General features: G+C 45.2%; 1 protein-coding gene across 1 annotated transcript in view; it reads left to right on the forward strand.

The window, feature by feature from the left end:
- The first annotated feature begins 10,094 nt into the window (after positions 1-10,094).
- The window catches only part of ATP2C2 (ATPase secretory pathway Ca2+ transporting 2), a 211,102-nt gene continuing 207,523 nt past the window's right edge, over positions 10,095-13,673 (forward strand). Inside the window, exon 1 of the mRNA XM_030204530.1 lies at positions 10,095-10,579. Coding sequence (XP_030060390.1) covers positions 10,304-10,579 — 276 coding nt within the window. The 5' untranslated portion in view covers positions 10,095-10,303. The remainder of the gene's footprint in view (positions 10,580-13,673) is intronic.

Consider the following 13,673-nt stretch of genomic DNA (forward strand, 5'->3'; position numbering starts at 1 on the left):
CCCCTGCCCCTCTGATGCCAACTTCCTGTTCCAGGGCAGGGGACCGTCAAGAGCAGACAGACACACACCTCTAGACTATGGTTCCATGACTGCTCAGTGCACCCCCTTACTGCCTGCACCTGAGGTGGACCACACCCACCGTCCCACCCCTGGTACGCCACTGTAGGGTGTTATATAGACAACTCTCCTTTCATCGCATTCTCTCATCACTATGTAATGCTGGAGCTATAACTGGTATCCTCTAATTTGGTAACACAGGATCCTGAGTTACAAAGAGGCGAGAATTCGAACCAAAGGATATTTTGTGTTAGAAAATGGCATATTTTTATCTTGCATTTGGGATTTTTTTTTTAAACTATCTTTTGCTATGATCACGCTTGGAAAAATTCTCCCAGATTATGAAACATTGCTGGGATCAGGCTACTAAACTGGGGTTTGATCTGTCCTAGAAACTGACCGAATTTCAGTTTTGGTTTCAGATTCGGCACCAAAACTGACCCGAAATTCGGGTTCGGGTTTTGGTTGAAAAAGCCTGTGCGTTTTCGGTGGACACTGAAACCATAACCCCACCCTCCTCACCACCGCTGCCGCAAGCCCATCCCCCAGCAGAAAACCTGTTCCCCTCTCCCTGGGGCTGCCCACCAGCTCCACTCTCCCCCATCCTGTAGGCCCTCCCTGGGTCTACCTTCTAAAAAACCTGATGGTTTAGTGGCTTCTTCTGGGCAGGAGCATACTGAGTTGCTCCTGCCCCTGCTGGCTGCATTGTAAAAATAGTGACTGCGACTTCCCATGGGAGCCTCACAAGACTGACACAGGAGGTTGCAGTCACCATTCTGGAACTCCCAATTCCAACAGAGGCCACAACCTCTCACAAGGCTTCCGCAGAAAGTTGGGGCTGCCATTTTGACAACACAGCCAGCAGGGACAGGACGTACTCGGAATGCTAATGCTCCGAAGAGGCCACTAGACCACCAGAGCTTTTAGAAGGTAGGCCTTGGAGGGCCTACAGAGGAGGGGAGAGGGCAAAGTTCATGGGCGGTCTGGAGGGGGAGGGACAAGTTTTCTGTTGGGGGGGGGGACTGGCTTAGGGGAATAGGCTTGCAGAGATGGTGGTGAGGGGCGGGTGGGGCCACAGTTTTGATTTTGGTTCCAATTCCCGCCAAAACCGAGTGCCGGATTTTGGCCACAGATTCGGTTTTGGCTGGAACCAAAACTGCCAGTTTTGGTCAGTCTCTAATCTATCCTTGGGTTGACCCTACAGCTTTATGTCAAGTGGGCCATGATGTCAGGTATTAGCTTTGCTCCATCGTATGCAGGGAGACATATGGCCCATTAGTCAAAAGTACTTATCCATAAGGGTATGCAGGTCAAAATGTTTCATTTCATTTATGTTGATTTTTTCCCTTTTGGAGCAATGTTGTAAATAGTTTTCACTTTCACAAACAGTGCACACACCACAAATAGAGAGGAAAAATAAATAAATTTGAGGGGGGGGGGGGGTGTTTCCTGTTGTTTTGTACTAAAAAACAAAATGACACAAAATAACATTTCCCATGTCATTTTAAAGGAATGCACATCCTTCACTTATCCATGCCCCTTCTGTGATTTTTCAGCAGCACTCTCCAAATAGTGAGACTGAAAATCTGTGTATTGATCTGATAGGAAAATCGGAACTATTGTGCTCCCGTAAAAAAAAATAAAAGCAAGCCCCACATGTCTATGTATACAGCAGAGTAAAACCAGGACAGGCTCAGCTCGTTTTCCTGGACATAGACAGGGAAAATTCTATATATGGAGCCTAACGTTAGGCGTTACTTCTGTGCCAAATTTTCGGTGCAGAAAAGCGTTCTAATGGATGCAAGGTGCTAAAATGGGGTAAAAACGGCAGAGCCGCATGAAAACACGTGTCCATTTACCCCCAACTGTACACCATTACAATAGCCCTTATGGGTGAAAGGGGCATCTATATGTGGGTACAGTGGGTTTCTGGTGAGTTTTAGAGGGTTCACAGTTTCCACCACAAGTATAACAGGTAGGGGGCGGTATGGGCCTGGGTCCACCTGTCTGCAATGCACTGTGCCCACTACTAGACTATTCCAGGGACCTGCATGCTGCTCTAATGGACCTGAGTATAACATTTGCGGCTGGCATAGAGGCTGGTAAGTAATGTTTTTAAACACATTTTTGGGGTGTGGGAGGGGCTTAGTGACCACTCGGGGAGTAAGGGGAGGTCATCCCTGATACTCTTGAGTGGTCATCTGGATGTTTTTGTTTTGTTCCATTATGGCAGAAAAATGTCCAAGTGTCCCGCCCTTAACATGCCCCTGACACACCCCCTTGTGATTTGAATGCACTTCTGATGGACTTCATAGAATGTCTAAAAAATGATGCCACTTTTTGGACGTTTTTCTCTTTTGAAAATGCGCCCCAGTGCCCCCTAAATAGGAGACGGTAAGTACTCCCACATTAACTCAGAGCAGGTTGTGTGCGTGAATCCAAATGTTAATGCACGACCTACAATAAAAAAATTGTGGAAATGCCTTTTCTTGAGGCAGCGTTTGCTTTGGGCTTGCCGCGCATTAAAATTCTGCATTATAGCATGTCAAGCCCCAAACTTAATGCATTTTAGTAGAAGGGACCCATAGTTTGGTGCATTCCCAGTTCAAGGGCGCATTGGGTTGTAGAACTGGAGTTTCTCATTGGAGCTTTTGGGATCTTGCCAGGTACTTGTGACCTGGATTGGCCACTGTTGGAAAAAAGATAATGGACTTGATGAACCTTTGATCTGACTCAATATGGCTACTCTTATGTTCATGTGGTAATAAATAAATGTCATCATAGTGCTACATTCTTGGGTCTCTGTAAAACAGTATGGGATATGTATACCAACAGAGTAGAAGAGTAGCCTAGTGGTTAGAGCACCAGCCTTGATATCCAGAGGTGCCCAGTTGAAATCTCACTGCTGCTTTTTATGAACTTGGGCAAGTTACTTAACCCTCCATTGCCTCCGGTACACTCTTAGATTGTGAGCCCTCCCGGGACAGAGAGATATCCAGAGTACCTGAATGTAACTCACCTTGAGCTACTACTGAAAAAAAAGAGGCATAAGCAAAGAATCCAATTAAATAAACAATGTCAAACTTTTCCATAAAATAAAGAACAAAATTGGTTTCAGATGACCTTGGTCTTTGTATATTTGTCCACATAAAAATGATGTGGGACTGGTAGGTATCAAGTGAAGCCTAAAAAGTATAGTTTAAACATTAAATGTTACCATAATTTGCTATCTGAATAATGTTTCCACAAAGTTTACCATTAATATCTGGATAATTTGACTCTCTTTCCCCCTCCCCCACTTCAAGTGTTTATTAAACCTGGTGGCAAATGTTTTTGCAAACCTAGGTGAACCATAATAAATTCTCACAAAACTATTCAAGGAACAACAACAACAAAAATGTACATTTGCTACTTTTTGAATCCTCGGTTCTGTGAATTTCTGGGATTCATATACAAAGTTTTCAAATTTGCAGCATGATGTGTGCATTTCTGACACTTTCTGCACTGCCCCTCCCCCCTCAAACAAATCACAATTCTACTCTACGAAGCTGGATAGTAGTTTTACAAATAAAGCCCCCTCTTGACTCAAGCTTAAGAATAGTGAACTTCTTGCACTAGTGACCTACTTTATATTTGAAGCTGTAACTTATAAACTCTCCATTGCCTTTTTAAATTTTTGTTACATTTGTACCCTGCGCTTTCCCACTCATGGCAGGCTCAATGCGGCTTACATGGGGCAATGGAGGGTTAAGTGACTTGCCCAGAGTCACAAGGAGCTGCCTGTGCCTGAGGTGGGAATTGAACTCAGTTCCTCAGGACCAAAGTCCACCACCCTAACCACTCGGCCACTCCACTCCTTGGTGGTTTACCTTAGAGTTATCCACTGGACTCCATCCCCAGGTGAACACCAAGTACTTTGTTACATGCATTCCCCTTCCTCATCACTGCCTGCTATTCTCAAGCATAAGAATATAAGAATAGCCATACTGTGTAAGACCAATGGTCCATCTAGTCCATAATCCTGCTTCCAGCAGTGACCAATTCAGGTCACAAGTACTTGGCAGAAACCCAAATAGTAGCAACATCCCCAAAGAATAGAAAGATTCTGGAACTCCACACCCCCTCCCCTCAGACACTCTGGAGCCCTCTCTTAGATGATACAAGTAATCCCCATTATAATAGGGGATTACACTCTCCCCTCACTAAATAAAAGATGACCTTCCTGGTTCTCATCACAGGAAATCATACCTTGTCCTCAAAGGTTAACTTTACTTTCCCCCTTCTCCCTTAGGGGTCAACAACGCATTTAATAACACCAAACACTTTCCGAAACATAATTACCATTAGGCTCATCACCTTCTCATATTACTTTTGAAACTCTTATCCAGATGTTCTTTACCATAACACCATGACCACACATTGTACACCCCCATCTTTCAGTTGATCTGTGTTCCTCTCTTCTGTTCCCATCAACACGTTCACCCTATATTATTGACGTTAGGACACCCAGGTAGACTGTAAGGGTGGCAACCTGCTTAAATCTTTTACATTGTATCCTCATTTATTATACCTTGAAATTCACCTCCTAGTTCTCCTATGCTTAAGGGTAGCATTTTCACAGTCCAAGTCCTCTCTTTTTTTTTTTTTGTTGTTGTTACATTTGTACCCCGCGCTTTCCCACTCATGGCAGGCTCAATGCGGCTTACATGGGGCAATGGAGGGTTAAGTGACTTGCCCAGAGTCACAAGGAGCTGCCTGTGCCGGGAATCGAACTCAGTTCCTCAGTTCCCCAGGACCAAAGTCCACCACCCTAACCACTAGGCCACTCCTCCACTCTGTATCATACTTCCTGTAATCTTTACATCTTGCCAAAGTGAGTCATTTTATGTTCTTCTGTTCACTCAGTGATCCTCCCCAAATGATATTTAGTCTTTCTTCTATGTTTGTGCAGCGCTGCGTACGCTTTGTAGCGCTATAGAAATGCTAAATAGTAGTAGTAGTAGTCTCTTGTAACCAGAGCTAATATTGTGATGTCATAATGCCTCAGGCCACCAATAAGAGCCAACCTCATCAGTGATGTCACAATGGCTTGATTGTCCTATACTTGGCTCACTTTTATTACATAGCTCTTTGAGCAGGGACTGTCTTTCTTCTATGTTTGTGCAGCGCTGCGTACGCTTTGTAGCGCTATAGAAATGCTAAATAGTAGTAGTAGTCCTGATGATGCCATTTAAAAGGCAAAACATGCAGTCATGTAGACACTAAGAAAGTGGTTGAGACTAAGAGGCCAATTATGATTAATTGGGAGAAGCCTGAGACTCGAACCCACCTGAGCAAAAAGATTGAAACTTATCATTATACCATAATGATCCATCCTAAATACTAGACAACTAGACTCTACATGAACTAGACAAAACCGAAATCTCCACACTAGACTGATAACCTACGTGCTACTAATGAAAGTTACACAATACACACTACCACTTTATTTGACACACCGGAAATGAACTTTCTATAGTTGATTAACTTATTCTATAATTCACTTTATCATTTAGGAACGTCAATGCAATACCACTGTGTATTCTACTTTACCATTTATGCACCTTAATGCAATACCACTTGTACTTCTCTATCCGGAAATGGCGATCGCCATTACGGCATAATGTAAGTCACATTGAGCCTGCAAATTGGTGGGAAAATGTGGGATACAAATGCAATAAATAAATAACGTAACAGCATCAACATCATTTGGGGAGGATCACAGAATGAACGGAAGAACATAAAGTGACTAAATTTGGCAAGATATAACGATTATGGGAATTATAATACAGAGCTGACCAAGAGAGGACTTGGACTGTGATAATGGGTTTATATGAAGAGAGTGTTTTAAGCGTGTAAAATGTATTGGATATTTTATTGCATTACTAGCTGTTGAGCCCGTAAAAACGGGCTGGTATTGGGGTTTTCCTTCCCCCCCCCCCCCCCCCGCGAGGTCGCCACCCTCCCCCCCCCCTCGGAGTCGCCGCCGCCACCCCTCCACCCGGCCCGGGCCCTCTCTTCGCTTCTGAATTTACACATCCATTTGCCGAACGCAGCAAGGCACATCAGCTGAGCTGCCATGGGCCCTTCCTTCTCTGCCTGTGGCCCCGCCCTCCTGTGACGTAACGTCAGCGAGGGCGGGACAAAGGCAGAGAAGGAAGGGGCAGCTCAGCTGATGTGCGTTGCTGCGTTCGGCAAATGGATGTGTAAGTTCAGAAGGGAAGAGAGGGCCCGGGCCGGGTGGAGGGGTGGTAGCAGCGACTCCGAGTGGGGGGGGAGGGGTAGCAACCTCGGCGGCGGAGTTTCCCTGTCTGTCCCGCCCCCCCATCATCACGTATTGACGCGAGGGCGGGTCAGACAGGGAAGTCTCTACTGCGCATTTGCGAGTGAGTACGGTCACTCACCGTTTATATGTTTGATGTTCTGCAGTGTATTTCTCCTATTTGGCCAGCAGGTGGTGTTGATTTGCTGTAAAGCTGCTACACAGAATACCAAGTATTCTTTTTCTTTAACACAAGCAGGAAGCAAGCAGCAGCAGTAGTATATTTTCAAATCTTGTTGCCTGGGCTCTGATTGGTCCAGGAGCTCATTTCCTTTAGAGTGTACTAATTTTGCCTTCAGTCTTAGCCAGGAAGAAAAGAGAGCAGAATCTCTTTGCTGAGGCTCAGTAAACAGTTATATATCCTGATATTCCCAGGTACTTTTTCTAGGAAGTATGCAAACGTTTAGTTAGTGTTATAATTGATCCATATTTCAGTTACCTGTTATTGTTTGCTAACTGCACAATTTTTGTTCAATTTTTATGAGAATAAACAAAATTGCTTGTTCGCTCTGCTTGTCTGGACTGATAAAGAATCATGGTGGTTTGTGTGTTAGGTCTGTGAGTGATTTCTGGGAACTGTGGGACCACTGGGAGTGTGGCCCCGGTAAAGAAATCACTGGGGATAATTTGAGGGTGGGAGACTCGCCCAGAGGTGGTTGTGACCCAGTCAGTGGGAGGAGCGTGCTAGTGTAGAGTACAAGCGGCAGGTGCAGGTGGACCTGAGCTGTGCTGGGGAAAGACCCTCTAAGTGGCCGCGGGGTAGCCCCAGGTGAGTGGCTAGGCGTTTCATGACAGTTTAGTATAGTATTATTATTACATTTGTACCCCGCGCTTTCCCACACAATGCAGGCTCAATGCGGCTTACATAGTAATTTGAAATACAAAGTTAATAGAATTTTAATAAAACAGTAGTAAAACAATGTAAAGTTGGGCTTAGTAGTGTATGATAAGTTGAGCTAGATAATATATGACTAGGATGTTGAATAAGCCTTTGTGATATGTTGAATTGTGTAATATTTTAGCCAGTCAGTGGTGAGAGTAGGCAGGTAAATTAATAGTTAGCTAAGTAAATTCCTTGGGTTGAAAATGTTCCTTCGCTTAGTATACACAGGTATAGACTTCTCCACTCCAGTCCAAATTCTAAAAGGGAAATTCTATTTATGAGACTGTTCTCACCAAAGACACAGAAATACGCATACACACGCACTTTCTTGCTATTCAGTCACACACACATGCAAATTAATATTATGCTTCAGACATTCACACATATGCATGCTTGCACACTCACTCTTCAGGCACACACACATGTGCTCATTCAGGGGCTATTTTACTAAGCTGCAGTAAAAGGGGCCCTGAGCTAGCACAGAATTCCAAAGCAGTGGGGCAGCGAAAAAGAATACACAGCTTTCAGCAATGTCTAGATGTGCGGCCTGGGGGGTGGGGGTGGGGTGGCAGTACTGTTTGGAGACATTTCAGTGTAGAGAGAAGGAGCCCCCCAGAGATGACACTGCAATAATCAAGCCTCGAGGCAACAAGAGCATAGAGCAGTGTTGCTTGGGAGGAGATGGCCAACATACAGCATACATTATGGAACAGCAAAAGTAAGATACTGATCAATTATTATTCCTAGCTACTTAAAACTCTTACACGAAGGGGTACCACCCAAAGTTGGTGCAGAAGATAAAAACAGATTGTGCTAACCAGTGGAATCTAATTTCAGTGGAACAGGGTGGGCTACTGTGACCATTGCTGTACCAATATTTGCCCAACGTAGCATCGGCAACTGGAGAGCTTGGTGGTGGAGCTACAGACTGATTTGTCTGGCCCCTCCAACCTCAAAAGAATTCCACTGGCATTGTCAGACAGAATAGCTTTCTGCTCCTCCTAGCCCAGCTCTTCCACTCTTGACCTGTCCCTGAAGACAAAGGAGAGGGGATGGAGCAAACACAGAGGTTAAGCCTACAGCTCTGTACCCCTAAGTCAACAGAACTAAGGCAGAGATTGAGAAGAATCAGTGGTGCCTCTCCCTCACCATTCATCCTCCAATTGGAGCTTTTCTCTCCACACCTTCCCTATCTCATAAGTACGTAAGCGAAGCATTGCCATGCTGGGACAGACCAAGGGTCCATCGAGCCCAGCACCCTGTCACCGACAGTGGCCAAAAGAACAAATGATGGCAGCAGAGGAACCAGCAGGTAACAGAACTGTTCCCCTCAAGCCTCCAATAGGATGGGAGGACAAGAAAAGAGGATTATACCAGAAAGAGTCAGGTCTGCAGCCAGTTGCAGGAGCATTCCGATCTGACGAAGAAGGGCAACCTTTGAAAGCTAATCAAGAAATGTATTAAGTTATGTCCAATAAAAAAGGTATCATCTTATTTTCTTTTCCATGTTTTATTTTGTTTGATTTCTATTGAGGAGCTATATGAAATCCCCAAAGCAGGACCCCTGGCAGTCAATCTGATCCCCCCCCCCCCCCCCCCCCCCGCCGAATAAACCTGCATTCAACTAGCACACACCAGTGCCACAGATGGGCCTGGGGCCCACCCAGCAGTAGCACACGTTTAGTGGTAGCTAGTGGGGATCCCAAGCTCCGTCAGCTGAAGACTTCCCCCCTGATGGTAACGAAAATGATCCCCTCCATGATACTGGCACCTGCACATGCTCAGTTTTCAGCGCATGCCTGCTGCAGACTGCCAAGGTGGAAAGAAGCATTTTTCTGCCAGCTGAGATATATATTTGGGGGGGGGGGGGGGGAGGGAGGAGAGAACACTTGGTGCCCACCCACTTCTTGCCTAGGCCCACCCAAAATTTGTTCTATGTCTACGCCCCTTTGTGTTTCTAGAAAGCACCGATTGTCCTAAGAACTGTTTTAAAATGAAACACGGTTCTTCAATATTTTATGGGACACTTATTTTCCCACTTCGCGGATGCAGGTTTTGGTATTGAGGTTTGTACATTTGCAGGCGTCAAAATGGCAACAGCCAGATGTCTTCACGTCTGTTCTGAAATAACGTGAAGCAGGTTTGAAAACAACCCAAGCAGGCTTTTTTTTTTTTTTTTTTTTAACCATGCATTTCTACAGGCCGCTATTTCACACGGGAAATCTGAACCGGTAAAATCCGTAGCAACGCGCATCAGCTGTTATAAAGGCAGAAGGCACGCAGCTATCGAAAGAAATGCATTCCAGAACCCGAGAAAAACAAACTCACAATAAAACCTAGCAGCCCCCCCCCCCCTTTTAACAGACAAACTATGAGGGGGGGGGGTAGCAAGGCAATTCGCGAGCTTATCACCTTATCCCCCCCTCCTCCTCCTCGAGATGAGACTGACACCTGCTAGACAACTGGCTGGACCGCGGCGCGCGCGCGCACAAACAGATGCTTCTGCTTCCCTCCTCCCCCTTCCCCTTGGCAACCTTGTTTCCCTGCGCATGCATTCCCCCTCGCTCGCGCAATCTCATTTTCTCGGAGCGCGCGCGCAACCTCTGACGACCAAAAAGGAAAAAAAAAAAACCGCCTGCCCCGCAGCTCGCGCGGCAGATGCCTCCTCCCCTTCTACACACGCTTACTTGAGAAGAAGAAGACGCTCTTTTACACAAGCCGCAGATCCAGAAGCGCGCGCGAGCGCAGACCCGAGTCCCCACCCCTTCTGCGCGGGCAGGCGCGCACGCGCCGGAGCTAGACGCCGCTGCCGTTGGGAAAGCTGCGGTCCAGGATCTCGCGCGCGCCAGAGCCCCTCCCCCGGGCACGCGCACCGCCGGCGCCAGGCGCGGCTGCAGCAGCCTACGGTCGGTACGGGGGGAGCGCGTGCCCTCTCCTCTTTTTTTTTTCATCCTCCTCCTCCTCCCTAAAAGCCGGCGGCGGCGGCCGTAGTAGGAGGCGGCATGCAGCACGAGGGCGTGGTCGTGGCGATGCCCAGGTGGTTGCTGGGCGGGACCTCCTCACCTGCCGGCGACAGGTGTCCTCCGCCCATCGGCCCTCAGGGGGCCGGACCCGAGCCCGAGCCGCCGCGACCCGGAGCAGGCAGCGGTGCCAGTCAGCAGCTGCCAGCGCCCGCCAACATGGGTCCGAAGCGGGTCCCCTCGCTCTTCCAGAAACTCACCGGCTTCCGCCTGGCCCGCACTTACCACCTGCTGGAGAACGGGGAGGCGGAGAAGGAGGTAAGTGCAACATAGTAGCCGGTAGAGCCACCTCATCGCTCACCCTTCCGGAAATGTATTGATTTATGGTTCATTTTTACCCCACAAATGCAGACACAATGTGGCTTACGAGAATTATAAAAAAAAAAACGAAGAAAAGTACAATACATGAGCGCTACTGAAGAATAAGGATGCAACGCTAAAAACAGCAATAGAAAAATCAGCTCTTACACGTCTAAATATGCCACGGGGTAAAACCAGATCTGTATCTCAGGCATAGCCAAGAGCCTTTGGGAGATGGATAGGAGCAGTCGTAAAGCCTCCCACATTTCCTAGGTCATCACTACTTGGGATCTTCAAAGCGCCTGCCCTGCAACATTTGTTTTCTCTCTGATTGGGCCGGAAGAGTGAAAGGCTACACAACCTTCAAAAGGCTCCGGATACCTTTATTTATTTATTGCATTTGTATCCCACATTATCCCACCTATTTGCAGGCTCAATGTGGCTTACATAGTTTGTAAATATTGTCATTACAGGGGAGCAGATACATTTAGTATTCTGTAGAAATTACGTGAGGGAAGAAGGAAGGGAGTGATTAGGGGAGTGGGCTTTCTTAACGGAGTGGGTTGGTGAGAGGGACTAGTTTTTAAATGAATTACAATGAAAAGTTAATTTACTTCCGCCTTCACTGTACATTTCTCTAATTATATGGTTCCTTACACCTGTTTTTATAATATAGGTATTATATTTTCAAAATGCCTTGTTTCCTGCGGACACAGATTCTGAGAAGCGCTTTCTGAATGTGATTTCAGTGTAGTTCTCTGCAGCTCATGCTGAGTGTGGGTCTTGATGCCATCAGCCTCTCCAGGGAGAGATATTTGGTGTGACAGCATGGGAAAGTGGCATTTCAACATATGTCCAGCACCAGCTCACAGTGTTCCCTCCTCTCCTTTAAGTTACTTATAAGACGCTACAAGAGAGAGAAAATCCCAAAGGTCTTCTATGTATAAAAAAATTCCCCTGGACAGTTTCAGCCACTACCCGCTAGAAGTATCATGATAAGGAATAGCATCGTTCAACAAATTCTGTATTTTATACTGGATTAGACAGAATCCTTCATCTCCAGTTTTTTATTTATTTATTGTATTTGTACCCCACATTTTCCCACCTTTTTGCAGGCTCAATGTGGCTTACAGAGTATAGATATGATAACGTCGTTACATGCTTTAAAAACAGTCGATCAGTTCAGGAGCACACTCCACATTCCCCAATAGTGCAACTAGGATAATTCCCCTTAGATGTTACCATACAAAAAAATAAAATAAAATAAATTGTGATGTCACTTCAGGAGTAGTAACTTCCCAAAGTGTTAGTAAAAATGTGTGTAATACAAAATACTGCAAAAGGGCACTCATACTATGTGCCAAACTTAGCCTATCACAACAGCCCTAGTTTCCATGACTCAAATAATGGCAACAACTGTTTCTATTATCACAAGACAGCACTGTAAATATTATACTGGGCCCTGAAGCATCAGTACGCTTGCATTTGGGAAACCAATACAGTATAAGGACAAATTAGAAATGGAAATCCCAAGAAAGCCAGATTTTAGAAGCAAACATGGAAAAAAAGATGAACAGAAATGCATTTCCTCCTGTAGATTGCAAAACAAAAGGAATGCATCTTGCCCAAAGTTAACACTTTCCATACATCCAAGGGTACTCAAAGAACTCAAGCATGAAATTGCTGATCTGCTGTTAATAATACGTAACCCATCATTAAAATCGTCCGTAGTACCTGAAGATTGGAGGGTGGCCAATGTAACGCTGATTTCTAAAAAGGGTTCCAGGGGTGATCTGGGAAATTATAGACTGGTAAGCCTGACATCAGTGTCAGGCAAAATAGTGGAAACTATTTTAAAGACTAAAATTACAGAACACATAGACAAACATGATTTAATGGGACAGAGTCAGCATGGGTTTATCCATGGGAAGTCTTGCCTCACCAATGTGCTTCATTTCTTTGAAAGCGTGAATAAACATGTGGATAAAGGTTAGCCGGTTGTTGTAGTGTATCTAGATTTTCAGAAAGCTTTTGATAAAGTTCCTCGTGAGAGACTCCTGAGAAAATTAGATTCATGGGATAGGAGGCAAGGTTCTGGTGTGGATTAGCAATTGGTTATTGGATAGAAAACAGAGGGTAGGGTTAAATGGTCATTTCTCTCAATGGAGGTGGGTGAACAGTGGAGTGCCATAGGGATCTGTATTGGGACTGGTGCTGTTTAACATATTTATAAATGGTATGGAAATCAGAACGACGAGTGAGGTGGTTAAATTTGCAGATGATACAAAACTATTCAAGGTTGTTAAAACATTCGGACTGTGAAATATTGCAGGAAGACCTTATGAAATTGGAAGAGTGGGGCATCCAAATGGCAGATGAAATTTAGTGTGGACAAATGCAGGGTGATGCACATTGGAAAGAATAATTTGAATCTTAGTTACCTGATGCTAGAGTCCACCTTGGGGTCAGTGCCCCAAGAAAAAGATCTAGGTGTCGTTGTAGATAATATGCTGAAATCTTCTGCTCAGTGTGTGGCGGCAGCCAAAAAAAGCAAACAGGATGTTAGAAATTAAGTAGGAAAGGGATGGTGAATAAGACCAAAAATACTTTAATGTCTTTGTATTGCGCCATGGTGCGACTGCAACTTGAGTATTGCATTCAGTTCTGGTCGCCATATCTCAAAAAAGATATAGCACAATTAGAAAAGGTTCAAAGAAGAGCGACCAAAATGATAAAGGGGATGGAACTTTTCTCGTATAAGGAAAGGCTAAAGAGGTTAGGGCTCTTCAGCTTGGAAAAGAGACAGATGAGGGGAGATATGATTGAGTTCTACAAAATCCTGAGTCGTGTAGAATGAGTAGAAGTAAATTGATTTTTTATTCGTTCCAAAAGTACTAGGACTAGGAGACACTCTAGGAAGTTACATGGAAATACTTTTTAAAACAAATAGGAGGAGATGTTTTTTTTCACTCAACAAATAGTTAAGCTCTGGAACTCTTTGCTGGAGGATGTAGTAACAGCGGTTAGCGTATCTGGGTTTTGAAAAGACTTG

This window comes from Microcaecilia unicolor, chromosome 5 (genome assembly GCF_901765095.1).
Source record: "Microcaecilia unicolor chromosome 5, aMicUni1.1, whole genome shotgun sequence".
Taxonomy (NCBI): Eukaryota; Metazoa; Chordata; class Amphibia; order Gymnophiona; family Siphonopidae; genus Microcaecilia; species Microcaecilia unicolor.